The 21,381-nt window shown below is 39.7% G+C and overlaps 1 protein-coding gene and 1 long non-coding RNA gene across 4 annotated transcripts; one reads left to right on the top strand and one right to left on the bottom strand.

Annotated features, from left to right (window-relative positions):
- Nucleotides 1–2,603: 2,603 nt before the first annotated feature.
- LOC144250142 (uncharacterized) lies at nt 2,604–11,440 on the bottom strand. Of its 3 annotated transcripts, XM_077792623.1 has the most exons (3): nt 11,287–11,440; nt 6,160–6,230; nt 2,604–2,813 (listed from the first exon to the last, which is right to left on the bottom strand). In XM_077792623.1, exons 1-3 carry the CDS (start codon nt 11,438–11,440, stop codon nt 2,604–2,606), a joined length of 435 nt encoding a protein of 144 aa, XP_077648749.1. The 3 variants fall into 3 exon arrangements, 1 of the variants encoding a protein (XP_077648749.1); XR_013342405.1 differs by lacking the exon at nt 6,160–6,230 and having other exon boundaries at nt 2,729–2,813; nt 11,287–11,368; XR_013342406.1 differs by lacking the exons at nt 6,160–6,230; nt 11,287–11,440 and adding an exon at nt 9,782–9,847 and having other exon boundaries at nt 2,729–2,813.
- LOC113199081 (uncharacterized) lies at nt 11,436–20,023 on the top strand. Its single transcript, XR_003302926.2, has 3 exons — nt 11,436–11,521; nt 17,173–17,261; nt 19,642–20,023. It is a non-coding gene; the product is annotated as an uncharacterized LOC113199081 (long non-coding RNA).
- The last annotated feature ends 1,358 nt before the right edge of the window (nt 20,024–21,381 follow it).

Here is a 21,381-nt window from a genome sequence, read left to right as displayed (position 1 = left end):
TCTGTCTCTAAATAAATTACAAAATAGGGCTGGGGATGTGGCTCAGTGGTCAAGTGCCCCTGAATTCAATCCCCAGTATTTAAAAAAAAAAAAAAAAGTCTAAATCTTACCAGCATTCTCCTGAAACATGGAAACTGGACACACAGAGGTCAGTTGGCTTTTATGGCCTATTTTTGCCACTGAGAAGCAGATGTGCAAAAAAGTGAACGGAAGTTCCCTAAATCTCAGGCCTGGTGTGTTGACCATGGCTCAGGCCTTTCCGCATCCTAGGTCACCCTTGTCTCCTCACTAGCTTCTTTCCCATTTTGACAATGACTTGGAGTGATGGATCTGATACTACTTTGGTCAGAAAAAAAGAATGTGGCTCCCCTTTTGTGTTGACCTGCCGGGTTCACTCACAGGTAGGAGGAGACAGCAGGAGACGCAAAGCCTGGGCCATTTGGCTGTGAGGTATCACAAGGAGTTAAGCTACAACATCTCACGGGAACAGAGGATCACGAGAAAAAGAAAAGAATTAGAAATCAGAGCGATTACAGTAAAATATGAGTTGCCAAGGAAGACGGATACCACAAATAAGTAGGTAGAAGCCTCTGGAAGAGTCTAATGTGTCATTTAACAAATAATTTTCCTATTATAATTTGAGTGACTGCATTTGGGCATCTGGGGATAATTAAAGCTGGCTGAGGTTTCTCTTTGTGTTATCTTTGAAGAAAGAACTTATTAAACCAATTAAAGGATAAAGGAAAGTATAGAGAAATTAGTTCAACCTACTTAACAAAATAACTTTCCAAGCATTCTTCTTCTTTGTAATGCAACGCACTGCCTTTAAGTGAGTAGAATCTACCTGCTAACACAGACACTAAAATCCTTTATTGGTCTCTCTTCACCAGTGGTTAGTTCACCGTGGTAAATGAAAAATGAAGGGCTCTGTTTGGTGATGGATCAAAATGGCTTTTGTTTAAGAAGTCTGTGGAAAGAGCCAGGCTGGAGTGACAGTGTTCTTCTCATTCCCTGCACCTTGGGAACCTCTTATCCATCCACGTTCCCGTCCCTCCCCTTCATTCACTTTGTGTTTCCTTCGGATTCATTTTTGAGAGGTAGCTACTGTTAACCATTTAATGCACGTATTCTTCCAAAAATAACTTTGTGCCTTTTACATAAATATATTTATAAAATATCTATTTTAATATGCATGTTATATGTGCTTATTACCTATGCTACCTGTAATGTATACATATAAACAATTTATAGTTTTGTTGGCACACATATGCATTTATAAAGTTTTTCCAACACAAATTGTACAATGTCATATGTGCTTTTGTATTTTTCTTTTCTCATGAGACAACATATTATTTTATTTTTCCATGATGATACAATACGTTATAGGTACGGATATTCACCAGTTTATTTAATGAGTCCCAGTTGATGAACATTTGGTTGTTTTCTTTTTATGCAGCATTGGGGATTGATAGGGGTGCTTTACCATTGAGCTATATGCCCAGCTCCTTTTATTGTTTATATTGAAACAGGGTCTCATTAAGTTGCTGAGGCTGGCCTCAAACTTGCAATCCTCCTGCCTCAGCCTCTGGAGTTTCTGGGATTACAGGAGTGTGCCACTGTGCCTGGCCAATTCCTTATTTTGATAAATAACCTTCAATTAACATTAGTTAACTTTCTTAATTGTTCTCTCCCACTTCCCTGCTTTAGTTCAGTTATATAAATGTACCCCTGTATCTTGATTCTATGATTAAACTATAGAGAGCCAATGATTTTAAAAACCGATAGTCACTCACCACGGAGCTGAGCCGAATTTAAATGCGACATAAAGACAATGACAAATGCATGGCCATTTAACATAACAGAAGCGGTGATGGGGAACAGGTTGAAAAGGAGAGGAAGGGAATTGTGAGGACAGAGGAGGATGCTGGAGGAGCCGGGAAGGTGGTCCCAGAAGATGGTCCTCAGAACAGAGGCCTAAATGAAGTGAAGGAATGAGCCAGGCACCAATCTGGAGTGTGAGCGTTCCAGGAAGAGGAACCTGATCTAGAAGAGGAGGAACAAGTACAGGAGAACAAGCAGGGAGGCAATTGCAGCTGCCACAACACAAGTGAGAGGGCGAGAGGCAGGATCAGAGGTTGGTAGGATCCAGGGCCCAGATCACATGGGGCCTTCTATTCTGGGTGTGAGCAGATACCACTGAAGGGTTTTAAGTATAGGAGTGACATAATCTGACTCACAATTGGGATTCTTTTTTTTTTTTAATTTTTTTTTTTTTTAGTTGTGGGATGGATATTTATTTTATTTTTATGTGGTGCTGAGAATCGAACCCAGTGCCTCACACATGCTAGGCAAGCTCTCTACCACTGAGCCACAACCTCAGCCCCACCATTGGGATTCTTGTTTTGCAGATGGAGAATCTGAGGCTCAGAGATGTAAATAAGTCCCCCAGTGTCACACATCAGGTGAGTCTCAGAGCTTGGGCTCTCAGGTCATGTGAGCATGGCTCCAATGCTATCTTCTGACCACTGAGCTTCACTGCCTCTTTCACAATTGCAGATGGCACAGCTCACACCACCATCAGCTCCTGAGCTCACAGGAAACAATCAGTACATGAAGCAGACATCCCCTGCCGTAAGGGAAAGCCAGTTTCTGTGCTCTGCCACCGGAGTCTCCTCTTGACCTCTGAGGACTTTTTCTTGCCTCGACTTGCAGTCTTTTGTCTTACGATCGCCAGTAGCCAGATGCCCAGCCCCTGGCATGGCTCCCAGCTCTCTCAGTCGTCGACGGCTCACCCCAGCAACCGTTTGCAAGACCTGAGGAAAGTGACAATGGTATTGCCAATGACTCAGATTTGGTTTCTAGACCTGGCTCTGTTACTTATTGCTGGGTGACCTTGAACAGCAAGTCACTCAGCTGGCCTAGGCTTCAGTTTCTCATCTAACAAATGTGGACAATCCTACAATGCCTCATGAGGTGTTGGGACAAGTGAGTGTGACAACCAGCACAAAGCTCTTGGTGCAGCAACCAGAGTGAGGCAAGCACCTGGCAGGAGAGAGCCAGGAGCCACTCCCCATTGTCCTCTCTGATGTGGGTCTGGCTCTTTGCCCTGCCTCCTGGTGGCCCCAGGTGCCCCCTCCTACCAGACCTCATGCAGGGTTGAACGTTGAAGGGGGTGGGAGGGTTGGCTGGATAACCTGCGGAGATGTGCTTACAGAAGGAAGAGCAGAGTGGTTTTACTGGGAAAAAAGGCTAGGTGTCCATCTCTTCATTTTCATTGCAGATGATCCCCAAAAACACTTTACAGCCACATTCTCTTAAGTTATATAAAACCTTCAATTTGTAGGGGAAAAAAAAATGACATGTTTGGGGCTGGAGATGTGGCTCAAGTGGTAACACGCTCGCCTGGGATGCGCAGGGCGCTGGGTTCAATCCTCAGCACCCATAAAAATAAAATAAAGATGTTGTGTCTACGGAAAACTAAAAAATAAATATTAAAAAATTCTCTCTCTCTCTCTCTTAAAAAAATGACATGTTCTACAAATCTATAAAAAATAGGAAAAAACATATGTTGGACAGGAGTTCTTAGGATTGCTTGATGACCTCCACAATTCTTTGAAGGCAATTTCTAGAAGGCTACTTGTTTTTAAGGCGAGTGTACAGCATTTGGAATATAATTTATGTGTTGCGATTGGACTGAGAATGGTATACTGAGGAATACTTCCATGATTCTAATCTTTAAAAAAAGTAATTTTTTAAAATATTTTTTTTTAGTTGTAGATGGACACAATACCTTTTTATTTATTTATTTATTTATTTATTTATATGTGGTGCTGAGAATTGAACCCAGTGCTTCACACATACTAGGCAAGCGCTCTGCCACTGAGCCATGACCCCAGCCCCTAAAAAATGTAATCTTGGTATGATTGATAGAATTAAGAGATTAATTGTCGTGTTGATATATATATATATATATATATATATATATATATATATATATATATATATTCATCAGATTTTCCCAAATTCTCCACTGAGGTTCTTTTCTATTCCAGCACTGCATACTGCATTCATTTTCCAGGTCTCCTTAGTATCTTTCAACCTGCTATAGTTTCTTGGTCTTTCCTTATATTTTGCGACCTTAGCATTTTTAGACTCCAAGTCAGGCATGTTGTAGAAGTTCCTTCCTTGTGGGTTTGTCTGGTGTTTCCTCCTGGTTAGTTTGAGGTAATAGAATTGGGGGAACAATAACACATGTGAGGTGCCCTCTCAGTGCATCATATGAGAGAATATACAATATTGTCTCATTAATAGTGATGTTAACACTGGTCATTTGGTCAAGGGGACACCTGCCAAATTTCTTTCACATGCTGTTTCTCTCTCTCTCTCTCTCTCTCTCTCTCTCTATATATATATATATATATATATATATATATATATATATCCCCCTAATTTTAGCCCTTGTAAGTGCTAAGTACAACACACAGGACAGATTCTTGCCTATTGGAATTATCACTGCAATATTCTATTAGTTCTATTGGTTTCCTTCATTTATTGTCCATTTATTAATTTGAATTCTGGAAAAAAAGAGTTGTCCTTTCTTTCTTCCTTTTATTTACATCACTATAGACTCATGGATATTTACATTATTCCTTGTATTAAAGTTCAATATTATTGTTATTCATTTTTTAGTGCAAAATGTTCCAGTTTGGGCTACTGGAAGCTCTTCAGGTATCGACAAGCCCCATCCAGTTGTTGGGTTTTGTTTGTTTTTTGTTGTTGCTGCTGTGTAGGCTTTTGTGGTTGCGTTGTCCTACAAAATACTTCAGATTTATTTTGTATTTCCCTCTGCCTCAGTCCTGAAATCAACCATTTCCCTAAGAAGTACTAGTTCCTTTTACTGAAGAATGGTACTTAGAAACCAAAACCTGGGTGGGAGGTGAGCTCATTGCTCCTGGAGTGCCACTAAGTCCTCTCAGTGAGCAGAGCTGGGAAATTATATATGTATACTAAACTATGCATATACACACAGCTGCCTACTTCTAATGTCTAATTCAGTGGTTCTCCAATTGGGGCATTTTTACTCATACACACACCCCCTGAGGATATTTGGTTTCAAGACCTGGCTGTGCTACTTGCAGCTGGAGATATTCTGAGTGTTCAGAGGGTGGGCTCTACTGGCATCTTGTAGGTAAAGGTCAGGGATGCTGCTAAACATGCAACAATACACAGGTCCATCCCCAACAACAAAGAATTATCCCGTCTAAAATGTCCATAGTGCCAAACTTGAAAAGTTCTGCTCTCACTGTATACATATTTAGAAACACAAAAACATACATGAGTTCGAGCTGATACTTAAAATCCAGCCCAGCACATTAGGGCTCATTGTAGCATTCTTTCTTTGTTTATATGTGGTTGTCATTATCTGTTATGAATTTACTTATATAGGAAAAGTACTTTCAAAATTGCTAACCCATATCTTATGAGAGACAAATGCACTTTCTAGAGCACAGGGCTTGTGAACGTTCTCTTTAGTCTTTAGTTTTTACAGTGCCTACTGAAACTTCTTTCTGAAGTTCCCCAGGTTGGCCCCATTTCCCCCCACCATCCCCGCAGCATGGTATAGCATTCCCACTGTTAAAATTTGTTTGCTATGGTCTGCATACCATGTTAGGCCTCTGACTACCGAGATGATTTTTTTTTTCTTGTATTGAGTAAAATTTATTCTTTGGGATGTACAACTCCATGGATTTTGACAAATGCAAAGAGGTGTGTATCCACCACCAGAGTAACATCAGGATAGCTCCATCATCCCCCAAATTCCTTTGTATTGCCCCTGTGTAGTCAATCCCTCTTCTGTCCCGACCTGCAGCAACTGTAAACATCTAGGAGTGGATGCTGGGCTATGTGGTGGACATACTGTTTTCCAAAGTGGCCGGGCCATTTTGAATCCTCAGCAATAATGAAGTAAGATTTAGCTTCACCAACACTGGGTTGTTTTCTTATTTTTAAAAAAACCATTTGAAAAGGTGAATCTCATTGCTGTTTCAATTTGAACATCCCTGATGACTAAAGATGCTGAGCATCTTTTTTTTTTTATGTGCTTGTCTGCCACCTGAATATCTTCCTTGGTGAAGTGAGTGATCATCATCCTCTGCTCACCATTGTCAAAAATCTTGTCCCTCTTAGTCGGGCACGGCGGCACACGCCTGTGATCCCAGCAGCTGGGGAGGCTGAAACAGGAGAATGCGAGTTCAAAGCCAGCCTCAAGAATGGTGAGGCACTAAGCAATTCAGCAAGACCCTGTCTCTAAATAAATAAAACACACAATAGGGCTGGGGATGTGGCTCAATGGTCAAGTACTTCTGAGTGCAGTCTCTGGGTATTAAAAAAAAAAAAATCTTGTTCCTCCTCCAAAAACATCAAACTCTCAAACCTTCTTCTGCTTCTAAAAAGCCAGTGTAGAGGGGCTTTCATAACTTCGCCCCTATTGCAGTCACAGATTCTTCCAAATATCCCCATCAGCCAAGATGGCTTGTTAATTTCTACTTTTTGTAGTTTTTATCATGTGAGCATTTTTATTTACATGACAAATTTATATCTTACCTTTATATTGATCTGCTTTACCAATTACCACCCCTAAGATTCTGACATGACTCCTGAGGGGACATGGTTTAAGTATTTAGACTCCTAGTGACATGACCCATTAATATTGCCAAAAGAGTTGTGGAAACTCTCTTTGTCAGGACGAAGCATAAGAGGGGCTCAGTGTGGAGGGTTGGGAGAGTCTCAGCCCAGGGGTCCATGGGTGAGGGAAATGGCTACATGAGTCTGTTGGGGAGGAAGGAATTTATCAAGTCCCATAGGATTCCTGACTTAATTAGATCAACCTCACTCTTAAATTTTTAAAATTATAATGCATGAAATTCTTAATAATAATACCTACAATGTGGGAGTGCTTCATATTTGTTTATTCATTTAATCCTCACAACTCACTGAGAAGCTGAGGAGCTCATTTGGCAGATGAGAAAACCAAACCTCTGAGAGTTACAGGGCTGGTGAGTTGGGGGGCCAGGGCTGCATCTCGCAGCTGTCTGACTCCAGAATTTTGTCTTAACAGCAACATTTTACTGCCTCATGGATGAAATTCGTATGTAATGTTGAAAATACCTAAAGTGGTAGCAGTCTAGAGAGTCACAGGTACCCTGAAAACTGGAAGCCATTTGTGTTTGGGACTTCAGAAGGCCAGAACTTATTGCTGCTGGCTCTCACTGTGCTGTGTGAATCTGGAGAAATTATTGAGTACTCTTTTGTTTTTGTTTATGTCTCTTTAATAGTGATCTCTAAACTATTTGATTATAAATCTCATGGGGGGGGGAGTTTGAGCATACTAGTTCACTAAGTGTCTGCCTCTTTATAAAATGAAAACATATAACACTGCCTTAACATAGTGCAGATATTGAAAATATTTACAAAAACAGAAATTTTTCAAAAGAATGAGATAAAGTTACCATGACTCTGCTCTCATTAATATTTTTAGTTAGGACCCTATGACTGATCCAAATTGTCCTTATTTTTACCTCGTGACAGATAAATAAAAGAGGTGTCTGCTCTGCATCTTTCTGTTGTTAACTTGTGCTTATATTTTGTTATTAGCGTTACTCTTTGATTCCGTTGGAAAAATGTTTCTTCATTACCTACTTGTGTCAGATTTAAGTGTACTCGAACTTAAATGGTATAACCCATAAATTCACAAAACCTGCCACAAAGAAACTGTAGTTACAATATGTCCCAGTACACTGACAGCAAAACCAAAATATGGTGGTGATGCTATCAATCCTCCAAATGGTGGCATTTCCAGAGATTCTCTCCTCTGTTTTCCAGAACACCTGACCTCCTAATATGTGGACTGAGAAACCAATGTTGATCCATTTGTTAAACACTAGTGAAGCTTAACTTCTGTCTTATTTTACATTGAATAAAGCTAAATTTGGATATTTCCTTACTGTGAAGATGATCTTGCAGGTCCACTAGGTACAAGCACTTCATTTTAGAGACTGCTGATCTATAAATGTAGATATCACCCCCCGTACACACACATACAGGAAAAACGTAAGGGTCAATGGTATAAATTCCATTACACATTATGAACTACCCAGTAAACAAGTTAAAAGGCCTTTAAGAAAAATATTTTGGATCTTTCTACTATTTTTTTGCTCTAGGATCTGAGACAATTTAGAGTGTGGCTGAGGGTAACCAAACCAGGGAATCAGATTAAGAGTGAGCTCCCTGTGCTTCTGAAGAATCCCAATTCCTGCTGTACCTTTGACACTGAGGTCAGTCCTGGGACAGATGGAGAGGGTACTTTGTTGGAACTGCAGGTCAAGTAACCAGATAGGTCTCAGATCCATTCAGAACATTCCTCTCCGAATTCTCTTTCCCATATCAGCTCATCTAGGCTATTTTAATCAGCTTGCTTCACCAGCTGAACCCAGGTCTCTAACAGAGAACAATCTTGAGCTGACCCAGACAAGATCATCCTATGCCTTGGATCATAGAAGCAACCCCTAGAGAGCATGAGCTGAGTTCCAGCCCCAGCCCCAGGGTTTTGGATGGAAGTGAGTCAACTATAGGAATGCAGTGAATTCCACATTTAGCCCCAAGTTAGTCATCCTCACAAATAGCAATGGGGGCTGGGGCTCTTGCTCCACCTCCTTTATAGCTGCAAAGAGTGAACAGTGGCATAGGCCTGAGCACAGGGTAGGCCAGTCTGGATTAACCAGGGAAATTTAGGACTAGTTAAATCCCTGATCTGGCTCTAAGGACTGGCCAACTTCAGCGCGGTTGAAGTAAAATACTCTACAAAAAAAAAAAAAAACACAAAAACCCACAAAACACTGTATATGACATTTTGGCATAATTGGGGGCTCTCTTCAAGTTACAGCAAAAAAAACAAAAAAAAAAAAAACAAAAAACTAAGTCCTATGGCAAGTGGGGCGGCATATACCTTTAATCTCAGCAACTTGGAAGGCTGAGACAGGAGGATTGCAAGTTCAAGACCAACCTGGGTAACTTAGTGAGAACTTGTCTCAAAATAAAAAATAAAAAGGGCCAGGGATATATCTCAGTGGTAGGGTACCCATGAGCTCAATCTTCACCCAGTACCACGAAAATAAATGAAGACTTAATTATAGAATAATTAAAGGAAAAATGACATGAAAGAATCTACGTTTCAAAAAAGTCCAAGAAATACATAATCCAACAATAAAAATATAACTTAAGTGACCTGAAGGTAAGAAGTTTGCAAGTCTCTGAAGTATGGTTCATGCCAACTAGAACTCCTGTAGCAAGGCAAGCCAGTCCATGAACAAACATTCTTCTGCTGAAATAGTTCCATAGTAATTACTTTTTGGAATAGGAAATTCTTGCACACCGCCGTTTCATTTAAATTCAAAAGTTAAGACAGAGCATAGAATAAAAGTCTTCCTAACCACCTTGTTCCTCTCAACTCAGAGAGGGTGAGACAGTTCATCTTTATTGGCTGACAAATTAGTGAATTATGGGTGAGTTGGTTTGGCTTGTGAGCGAGGGCAGTAATCCAAGAACAAATTCCAGCAGAATGAAAAATTTGTTAATGAAGACTTAAAAAAAAATGCTTCCCTGAACATGCAATGTAACATCAGGAGCATTAGCATCAGAGATGGAGCAAGAGTGGAAACTAGAGAGTTTATCAGTGCTCAATAGAAAAAACACTGGCTGAGTGGGAAGAGAGAACTGGACTTACCTTCTCTTAATTTTCTACAGGACAATTGGGAGCTCTTGACCACAAAGATCTTCCTGTAAGTGTCAGGGTTGGGGTTTGGCATAAAACTTAACCTGAATTACCCAGGCACAGCTGGCCCTAATTATTACAAAATCACATGCAACAAGGACTTCCCTTGGCACTGGATCACCCCCAAACCATCGGGTATAAAATCTAGTATTGTCCATGATTTTTCCCTTTCTTCTGATGTACTTCTAGATCCTTCCAGCCACCAGACTGCTTTGCAAAAGAAGCTCCTTTATGTCTTAACCATTACTAGTCTAGGTTCCAGGAACCAAGAAATGATGTAATTTGAGGAATTGCCAGCAAATCTCCTTTCCCATGGGGTAGGTGGTGAGAAGGTGGTGAATTGTTCATTTAGTGCCTGTTATTTTCCATTTCTTACTCATTTAATAAAAGATATACGTCCATCCCTTTTCAATTTTCCATTTATTTAAGAAACATCATGAAATGAAACTATTAAAGCTGTGTATCCTGGTCCTAGCCATTTTAGAAATCTTTAACTTCAAAAAAGGGGAAGTGAGAGAAGTGATGGTATTTTACTAGGCAAAAATGTAAAAATATACCTTTATAAATGAAAATTTAAGAAATGTGAAGAGTCATAGATAGCTCCCAGCCCTAGTTTATGAATCTCTGAAATGTCTCCATTTTATAATGCTCCCCCATCACCCTCCTGCAAATAACTTTCTTGTAATTTAAATAATAAAGGAATGTGACTTATGCTATCTGGGTATTATGACACCAAGCAAATGGTAACATGGAAACTCACCGTGTCTCTGGTCAATTGACGATCTGGGGGTTCTTTTGACTCCCCAGATTCATTTATTCACACAGCACATCCATAACTTTTAAAATGGTATTTAGAATATTGTCTGAAAGTGGTATTGCTGATAGTTGGGTCAAATAATTCTATAATATTTGTTACAAAAAAATAAAAGCTGTCCTTCATTCCTTTGAAGTTATCATTTTCAATGCTTCTAAATTATTATTTTCATGTTTACCTCTGGTTTTTCATTTTAAAAATGAGTCCTGATATTTCTATTTGATTTTTTAAAAATGGTATCATCTATTGACATCCTACTACAGAAGAGTCAGAGTTAGCTTAATTTCAATATTCCCTACCCAGCTCCCACTCTCACCCCCATTTCCCGTCTTGCCCCATTCTTCCATCATAGACATTTGGGAAAAGTCAACATTTAATTGACATTGCATTCATGATATACACTCATTGACATCTGAGCCATTTAGAAAACTGCAATTACTTTTCCTATATGGCTACTTGTGTCCTTTGGACAAATCTCTGTAGAGTTAGTCATAGTATAATGGCTTGATAAGATTTTTTTTCATATATTTATCACTAATATGTCTACAAACTTTCTTTATTGCATAAATCTTCTCTCTACCTTCACACCCTTAGTAGCCAACAGTTTTATTTTCTGGAAGAATTTTATCCTGGAGTATCTTACCAGCTGGTGAGGAGGCAGGTTTCTGGCTGAGTGGAGTGGCAGAGGGTGCCCTACTCCTCTGTAAGCAGACTTTCAGCCGCAGTTGTTCTGTGTTCAATTTCACTGTCCCTCTTCTGCTTCTAGATGTAACAAGTGCTGCAAATTCCCAGGCCATTCAGAGTTTCTGGGTGCAAATCAAGGTGCTCCTCAGCTTCACCTACTGTGGCTTAGGATTCAGCTTTCTTGAATGTGCTGGGTAAGTTATCCTGTGTCCTTCTGATGACTTGTTCTAAAAATTTTGTTGCCATGATTGTTTTTCTCTTTCTATTTGTACTATTATGTGCTATTGAATATGTATGCTTTAAAAAAATCTCTTTTCCCATTTTTCTTTTCAGTATTGAACCCAGGACCTTATACATGCCAGGCAAGCTCTCTCTCACTGGGCTACATCCCCAGCCTGTTTTCTCTCATCTTAATATTGTCTGGACTGTTATTTACATAATTGTTTCTATGGTGACTTGTTTTTATATTTTTAATTCATCCTAATGAATAGTATTAATGAGATGATGGTTGGATATAGGGAGTTTTTCTAAAGTACATTAATACATTTTAAAAAGAAAAAAACATGTGACGTCCTACCAGTGATATGTACTTCACTTAGGAAAGCACATGATGGTCCAGTACAGAAAGTAAAGTCCAGGGAATTAAATGGTCTGGCTGTAGATTTAGCAAATGGCAGATGTGGGACATTCTTTGTGTCTCTTGAGTTCCCTACTGGCACTTTACCATGAAGCCATATTGTCCAGGTCTCTATCTAGATGTACCCATTGACCATGTATCTTACCATGTACCCATGTCATCTGCTACCATTTAACCTGTTATCCCGTTATCAAATTATCTCCCCCCACCTACCCATGTAACAGATCTTGCTTGAAGCTAATGGTTGCAAGTTTGCTCCCCTTTAACCTTGAAAAGGGAGATGTGTTGATGGAAAGATAATGAAGTCAGTATCCCTTCTACTCATCTGACAAGAATGGCTATTCATTAAGCAAGCAAATTTTCCAATGTGGCTTCCAAAAATCGTGTTCATTCCTAAATGAATATGGAAGGGCACCGAAGAAGTACATTTCCTTCGCTATGCCACATAGGGGACCTCCATGTCACAGACCTCACATATTTCCCTCACAGAAAGTAGTACTGTTTGTAAATGGCAGAATCCATTTGTAAACATAATTTGTTCCAAACCCATCATTTAAATAGAAATGGCTCAAATCCAGCATTACTTCAAGCATAGGAATTCTCACATCGTTAGTCCTCACCAACAAATTCCACAGTACCAAATTTAGCTGGGTGAGACCAGCATGATGCTGAAAATACTTCCTCTGCTGTTATTTGGCATTGTTTAATAAAAGAGGAACAGATGTTGAACCACAAAAAAAGGTTAAATTTTGAAATTACAAATGCCATTATAACTATTTAAGGCCAGAATAAAAGACACAAATTTGAGATGGATACAGTCATTGAAATAGCACATTAGAGTTTGTTTTAACAAGATTTGATCATGTAATATATTTCATACTATTTCTTTGTATTGTACATAATATACATATTAGCTCATAACAATCTTACTTCAAATAATCTTATTCCACTTTACAGTATAATAATTTTACAACAGTACACTTCTATTTCTTTCTTGCCTTTGCAACTATTGTGATGCATTTGCTTCAACATATGTCATGAAGCAGGGAGTGGAAATCCCAGTGACTCAGAAGCAGAGGCAGGAAGATTGCAAGTTCAAGGCCAACTTTGGCAACTTAGCAAGATCCTGTCTCAAAATAAAAAATAAAAGGGGCTGAGGATGTAGCTCAGTGGTAAAATGTCTATGGGTTCAATTCTCAAATATCCAAGTACTGCAAAATAAAAACAAACATACAAACAAAAAACCCTACAGTACACTGTGTTTATTTTTGCTTAAAATGATCAATCATCTTTTAAAGAAATTATTCATATGTTTGCTATCTATGGAACCCTTCACTCATTTGTATAAATAATTTTCTTGTGTAGCAGCTTGCCTGAAATTTTTTAATTAATATTTCTTGTGGGTACAGACTGCTAGTGATAACTTCTTTCAGCTTTTGTTTATTTGAAAAGTTTTAATTTCATTTCTATTTTTGAAACATTTTAGCTGGATATAAAATTCTAGAGTGACAATTTTTCTTTCATTACTTTAAAGATGTAGCTCCATTGTTTTCTGGGTTATGTAGTTTGGGTTTTTTGTTTGTTTGTGTGTGTGTGTGTGTGTGTGTGTGTGTGTGTGTGTTTTATTGGTTGTTCACAACATTACAAAGCTCATGACATATCATATTTCATACATTAGATTGAAGTGGGTTATGAACTCCCAATTTTACCCCAAATGCAGATTGCAGAATCACGTCGGTTACACATCCACAATTTTACATAATGCCCAATTAGTAATTGTTGTATTCTGCTACTTTTCCTATCCCCTACTATCCCCCCTCCCCTCCCCTCCCATCTTCTCTCTCTACCCCATCTATTATAATTCATTTCTCTCCTTGTTAATTTTCCCATTCCCCTCACAACCTCTTATATGTAATATTGTATAGCAATGAGGGTCTCCCTTCATTTCCATGCAATTTCCCTTTTCTCTCCCTTTCCCTCCCATCTCATGTCTCTGTTTAATGTTAATCTTTTCTTCCTGCTCTTCCTCCCTGCTCTGTTCATAGTTGCTCTCATTATATCAAAGAAGACATTTGGTATTTGTTTTTTAGGGATTGACTAGCTTCACTAAGCATAATCTGCTCTAGTGCCATCCATTTCCCTGCAAATTCTATGATTTTGTCATTTTTTATTGCTGCATAGTACTCCATTGTGTATAGATGCCACATTTTTTTTATCCATTCATCTATTGAAGGGCATCTGGGTTGGTTCCACAGTCTAGCTATTGTGAATTGTGCTGCTATGAACATCGATGTGGCAGCATCCCTGTAGCATGCTCTGTGTGTGTGTTTTGTATGTTGGAAATCTGCTGTTGTTGTTCCTACATATGTAAGGTGTCTCTTTTCCTCAGGCTGTTTTTAAAATTTCCTTTTAACATTGGTTTTCAACAATTTGTTTATGGTGTGTCCTGGTATATTTATCTCTCTGCCTTTCTTCTCTTGTGTGTGGTACTCAAGATTGAACCCAGCAATGCTTTCCCACTGAGCTGCATCTCCAGCCCTTTTTAAAATTGTATTTTGAAACAGGGTCTTGCTAAGTTCCCCAAGGTGCACTTGAACTTGTAATCCTCCTGCCTCAGCCTCCCAAATAGCTGGGATTATATACAGGTGGACCACACCTATAATATCCAGCTCCTTGGTATGCTTTTCTTAATGTTTATTCTGCTTAGTGTTTGTTGAGTTCCTTGAATCTGTTAGTTTGTAGTTTTCATCAAAGTTGGAACAGTTTTACTTATTATTTCTTTATATATTTTCTCTCTTTCTCATACCATTTCTTGGCCCTTTAATTATATACATGTAGTAGGCTTAGATTATACATGTGAAATCCACAAGTTACTAATGCTCTGTTAATTTTTTTCAGTCTTTTTTCTATCTCTGACTCAGAGAAATAGTTTCTCTGCCTCCAATGTTGCTTATGTTTTTTTCTGTGATATTTGATTAGTTATTTATCCCATTCAATATTATGCATTCAGATACTGTATTTTTCATCTTTGTTTTATCTGGGTGTTTTTTATGACATCAATTTATCTTCTAACCAAGTTCAGGTTTTCCTTTACTTTTTTTTTTCCTGCATTATGAGTTTATTAGTATCATCCAGGACTCAGATGTTCAGAATTCATCCTGAAATTACATAAACAAATGCAAATGGAAAGAATCCAAGTCAAAATTATTTAACAAAACAGCCCTTTATCACAAAAGTGTGTGAAATTACATGAACGCTATTTTAAAACACTGGCACTTTAGGAGAATAATAATCTCAAAAAACACAAAATTGTCAAATTGTTCCCTAATCTTCTAAGCAGATAAAGATGACTGTAATAAATGAGTTTGGATTTTGTTAAAATTTTAAAAAAAGAAAAAGAAAAAAAAGATCAAAAAGTTTGATAATTGGTAGAGATGCAAAGTTTTTTCCTCTTGTCTATTTTGATTTATAAAGAGGCAAACCACAATATAGGAAAATATACGGGGCTGGGATTGTGGCTTAGCAATAGATCACTTGCCTAATATGTGTGAGATCCTGGGTTCGATCCTTGCACCACATAAAAATAAATAAATAAAATAAGGTATTGTGTCCAACTACAACTAAAATATAAAATATAAAAAAGAAAGAAAGAATACCTTACTTCTAACTTGGCCTTGTAATTTTAAAAGTTGGCCCAATTAAGTAAAAATACTTTCAATGGAGTCTCAAGTTTCCTGAGCAGTCCATATTTAGATAAATGGGAAAAAGGCATTTATAGCCAGCACTTTCAGAACCTTAGCTGGGACTAATTTCAACAAAAAAATTTAATATGCCAGTCTTGTATTCTAAATCACGCTTTTGGGGATGCATTCTCAGCTCTCCTTTAATGTGGTAACTGCAAAATATAACTGCCATTACATGGTAATGGGAGTTAAGAATGTGGAGTCCTCAAGTAAAGATCAGAACATACTTCTCTATTAGTCCTTCAAGGACAGACTTTCAGATTGCTTGATTCTAATAATCCCATGCTGTGAATAGAATTGACTGCTCTTCACTTGGTAAGTGTAAGTGGGCTATGTGAAATTTGCTATCAACTGATCAAAGTTTTGGAGTTTCAGTGATGGATGAAAATGTCCTCGATTTAACTTTTATTACCCCCATGATGATATGCAGGGTGGGTAGACAAAAAGTTTTTATCATCTAACTGTTTGGTAAGTTAAACACTGTAACAATTCATGGGCTCTCAAATGGGCAGAAGCAAGACTAGCTTTCCCTCAAGAAGAAAAATTTTAGACCTATGAAAGGGACTACAATACTAAATTTTTAAAAATTGTATTTACTTAGACGCATTCAAAATGTCAACAAAACAGCTGCAACATTTTTTTGCAATTACAGAATGATATTAATATAAATTATTTCATATAACTGCATCAGAGACAACTGGAAGTTGAAAAAACTACCATCACCATATATAACGAACTGGTGCTATGCACCCACAAAAACCTGATTTAAACTTCCATGCCAATTTACAACCCCCATACTGTACCAGGCAAGACTAGTGGCTATTGAAAATACCACCAGGACAGGCCTGTCTAAAGACACATTCAGTAGAGTGTTAACTAATACCCCCCCACCAAAAAAAAAAAAAATACTGTACAGCTAAAAAACAAATCTTACGCAGCCTTACATTTTAATTTTTTTTTTCTTTAAAAGGAGTGAGTTGTGTACAGGGGGGTTAAATGCTTTAGAGACAAGGGGGAAAAACTGTGCTAGAACCAACTTATTCATCATCATCCTCTTCTTCCTCCTCTTCCTTCTTTTTCTTGCTTTTTAAAGCCTTGACAACTCCCTTTTTTGTTCCATCATGTTTTCCTCTAGCTCATAGGCAGTACCCCTTTTCTTACTTCTCCTTCAGCTTAGCACTTTCTTTTCATAGGCTGCTTGTCATCTGCGGCAGTGTGATGCCACCTCTCTCCCAGTTTCTTTCCCATTGGTGCTCCATCACCAGTGGCTAGGCCAGGATGTTCTCCTTTGATTTTGGGGTGATACTCAGAACAGTATGCTCAGAACAAGAAGAAGGTTGAAGGAAGCCTTTTGGGTAAATTGGTTTTGTTTCCCCTTTAGGAGGGATAGAGGTTTTCATTTCTCTTTCATAACGGGCCTTGCCCGCCTTTGCCATGTCTTCTAATTTTGCTTTCTCTTTAGCAGACATGATCTTCCACCTCCCTGAGCACTTCTTAGAAAACTCTGAGAAGTTGACTGAAGCATCTGGATGCTTCTTCTTTGTGCTCCTCCTGGTAAGTTTGCACAAAGAATGCATATGATGACATTTTGCCTCTCGGCTTCTTAGGATCTCCTTTGCCCATGTTTAGTTGCTTTTCCTCAGCGAGGCCCAGAGTCGCCCAGTGCCCGTCCAGCTCTCACTTGCCTGGGCGCTGTCTCCATGGAGCTCAAGGTGCTGCCATGGCTGTGACAGCGGAAGCCAGAGGCAGCCTCCTCACCCTCTCAGCTCTACCATATTATTCTCCAGCCAGTGCAACTCTTATTTTTTTCTTTACTTTCTTATAATTCAGCAGCATATATTACATTGATGATTTAATAATGTTCTTATCTGCAAATTCATCATTTCTATAACTTCTGGGTCTGCTTCACAATTAATCATTTTTAATCCTCATTGTGAGTAGTGATTTTCTGTTTCTTTGCATACCCAGTGATTTTTTAAAAATTTTTTGTTTAGTTGCTGATAGACATTTATTTATTTATATGTGGTGCTGATAATCGAATCCAGTTCCTCACACATGCCAGGCAAGTGCACTACCACTGAGCCCTAGCCCCAGCCCCATCCCTGGTGATTTTTGACTGAATACCTGATGTTGTGATTCTACACTGTTAGTTGCTGGATTTTGTTGTATTCTTTTAAATAATATTGAGCAATTCTGGAACAGAATTGTTACTTGGGATCCATTGGATCTTTCAAAGCTTGATTTTAATCTTTGTTGTGGTGAGTTCAGAGCTGCCTATTGTCTAGACTTATCTAGTCCTACTATTAAAACTAAATAAGAAGACTTCTCCCTCTAAGGGCTTTAGGATATCTTTCTACTTTAGCTATGGGAACATAAACCATTCTATTCCTAGTTCTGTGTAAGTTTCAGGAATTGTTAATCCTTTTGCTTTTGAAAGTGATTCTTTCCCCTCAGAGAGTTTCTGTGTGTGTGTGTGTGTGTGTGTGTGTGTGTGTGTGTGTGTATACATAGGTCAGTACTCAGCTAAAGCTTCAAAGTGATCCCTCTGCAGAGCTCTGGATTGTGCTCTCTCTCTCTTCCTTGCTCCCTCCCTCTCTCTCCAGCTTCCCACCCCCTTTTCTAGTGATTTGACTCATAGGTCTAGTGGTTTTGACCTCCCTTGGTTTGAATCTCTAGCTCTTCATCTCCAGGAGACTGCAGAACTCCATTTTTACCTCTTGCACGCAGGCTGGAAATTGCCTCCAGCAGCAATCTGGGACAATTGTAAGAATTGCCTCATTTTTTTTTTCCTCCCTCTTCTCAGATCAAAGTGCTGTGAGGCTTGTCACCCAATACATGAGAAGTATTATTTCATTTATTTTGCCCATTTTTATAGTTGTTTAAGGGAGGAGGAGAAATCTATTCTCTGTTACTTCATCATGGCTGGAAGCAGAAATCTCTTGATCTCCTACAATGAATGTTTGTGATTGAAAAAAAAAAAAAAACAACTTGGAAAAAAAATTCAATACCTTCCAAAACATTTTTACTTGTTTATCACTTTGCTTTTTACCACCAATGAAATGTGAACATTTTGTCCACTTCTGTATACTTTAGCGCTTATATTTAATCTTTCTTTTCTACCTTCTATCTCTCTATATATAAAATCAGGGGCATGTGTATTTTACTTCTCTCATAGTAATCTGTGAATAGGCAGCAACAACTATATGATATCATACAAAAACTAAACTTACATATGGCATAAGCCTGGTAAGAATAAACATGAACACATACCAGGATGTCAAAAGATGGCTTTTGTCTGCTCATGATCATTTTCCCTTGTTCTTAGACAATGATTTGGGTGTGGTTGACACATACTTTGACTCAAGAATTGGGCACATGATTTGGGTTAGGAAATCAGAGTAGTTGTTTTAAGGATGGACAGAATCTCCCCAAGATCTTCCTGGAATGATTAAAAAATCATTAAATTTAAATGATTAGAAATATCTCTACTTTATTTCTCAGTTGCAAAAATTCATCTTGGTGGGTATTGTTGCTACAGAGTAGAGAGTGAAGGCAATATTGGAAACATGGAGACAAAAAGAGAGTGCAAAGTATTATGATAATATGACTTGGCCTCTGAGATTCACTGCCTAGATTTAATTTTAGAATTCGTGAGAATCTGTAATTTCCCGTGTATGTTTAAATTTGTCCCAACTGGGTTTCCGTCACCTGTTAGTTTAGGCAAACTTTTAACCTGGAACACCAAGATGTGTGTGAAATACAAGGAAAATGGCTAGGTGCGTGGAAGGATAACTGGAGTCTTACAGCAGCCGCCTTCCCCCACAGCCTGCAGGCACCCCCATCTGTAGGGAGGCGGCCAGTAGGTGACCTGAGCCTCAGGGGATGGGCACCCAGGCAGATCCTGCCCCAACCTGTGGATTCCTGTCACTTCCAGGCAGTGCACGCTGTACCTCTGTGGCAGTGGGAGAATGGCAGAGCCACTTCTTGCTGACTTGAACACAGACCCCAGTCTCCATCTCTGAGCCCTTGGATCACAACCTTCCGAGGCCCCAAGCTGCTGTGGACCAGGCAGAGTGGCAGTTACACATCCACAGTGTTTCTGTGGCTTTCATCTCGATGGAAGTTGCCTCGGTTATTTCAGCTTCTCATTTCTGCCTTGGGCAATGAGAGGCAGGTGGATATGGGGTGCCTGGGGGAAAGACAACATCGAAGGGTTCAAGTGCTCATACACTCCTGAGGAAGACCCTTGCTGCCTTCATCATCCCACCTTGTTGACTGGGGCGTCCCTCTCCCAGTTGTCCTTTGGCAGAGGTACAGAACACTGGTAAGATACCCCTTGGACCATTTCCAGAAAGTTCTCTGATTAAGATAGTGTTGCCAAGGGTCTCCTGAGTCAAGAGGCCAAGTCTCAGTTCTGCTACTGATGGACCCCCAGGACATCTCCACAAACCTGCACCAAGAAGAAATCACCCCGCCATTCATAAAACACTCCAGGATGTCCAAAAGAGTGCAGGGTTTCACTGAAGTGTCATTGCAGTACAAGGATAATGTATTTTCCAATAACAACTCCCTTTCCAGGTTGCAAAATGGGTTTGGCAAGAACCACGTCACTGATAGACAAATCATGCTAAGGTATGCTTTAAAAGAAGAATTTTAGGGGCTGGGGTTGTAGCTCAATGCTAAAGCACTTGCCTAGCCTGTGTGAGGCACTGGGTTTGAGTCTCAGTACTGCATATAAATAAAATAAAGGTTCATCAACAATTAAAAAATTTTTTTCAAAGTAGACTTTTAAAAAATAATATTATTGGCTGGGCATGGTGGTGCACATCTGTACTCCCAGCTACTGTGGAGGCTGAGGCAGGAGGGTTGCAAATTCAAGGATAGCCTCAGCAACTTACAAGGCCCTAAGCAACTCAGCGAGAACCTGTTTCAGGTCTCAGTTGTGACACTCTAAAATCTCACAAAATCAGCCCCATTCTTTTGCCCATGGTACTCCTCCACTTATTTGAAAACCACTTCCGGTTGTTTCTAGAACCTTCCTTTCTGTTCTATGACATGAGGCCTGAGGAGCTGCTTCAGAGGGGAGCCGTCTATTGTCCATTCCTTCTTCCTCTCCAGCGGACCGGGGATCTCAATGCCATTCTCTCTGCACCAGTGGCTTCTGCCTCGAGCATCTTGCTCATCTCTGGGGTCTCCTGGGGCCACACTCACCCCTTAGCCCAGCGGGTCAGCAGGACTCCTAGACGCCAGCCCAGCTGGCCAGCCCCAACAAAGCAGAGTTCTGGTGGACGGTTTCCCAATACACATTCCTGCCTCGGCAAATTATCTCCAGGAACACAGAGAGGAGGAAGGCAGGGGAGGGAGATGCCAGCGTAAGAAACCAAGTCAGTCCTTCCAGACCAGCCAGTGCCTCCGGCTGGCTCTGGGTAGAAAGGGGAGATTGCAGCCTGAGCTTCTCCCCAGAGGGGGAAGGGGCAGATCGAGTTGCCTTTCTCTCTGCCCCGCCCTGAGGAATGGGCCTGGGGACACAGCGGCCCTTTCTCTGCCCTGATATCTTTGAGTCAAGGCGCCGTGTTGACCAAGCGGGTCAGAAACAGGACTGCAAAGCCATTGTCCGAACTGCCCAGGGAGGATGCGGCCAGCATTCCTAGGTGTGTTTGCGAGTGTGGCTGAG

This window comes from Urocitellus parryii, chromosome 2, assembly GCF_045843805.1.
Source record: "Urocitellus parryii isolate mUroPar1 chromosome 2, mUroPar1.hap1, whole genome shotgun sequence".
In the NCBI taxonomy this organism is placed as follows: domain Eukaryota; kingdom Metazoa; phylum Chordata; class Mammalia; order Rodentia; family Sciuridae; genus Urocitellus; species Urocitellus parryii.
This window is presented reverse-complemented; position numbering and strand designations above follow the sequence as displayed.

Bases quoted from the DNA above. Each gene is read 5' to 3' on its own strand.
- LOC144250142 (XM_077792623.1), bottom strand. From the start codon at position 11,440: ATGGCCTGGGAATTTGCAGCACTTGTTACATCTAGAAGCAGAAGAGGG. The intron at 6,231-11,286 runs GTAAGATACTCC...CTCCTGTTTCAG, and splicing joins ACCTGCCTCCTCACCAGCTG to CCTCCCCAGCTGCTGGGATC. The intron at 2,814-6,159 runs GTGAGCAGAGGA...CACTTTCCTCAG, and splicing joins GGACAAGATTTTTGACAATG to GTCTTGCAAACGGTTGCTGG.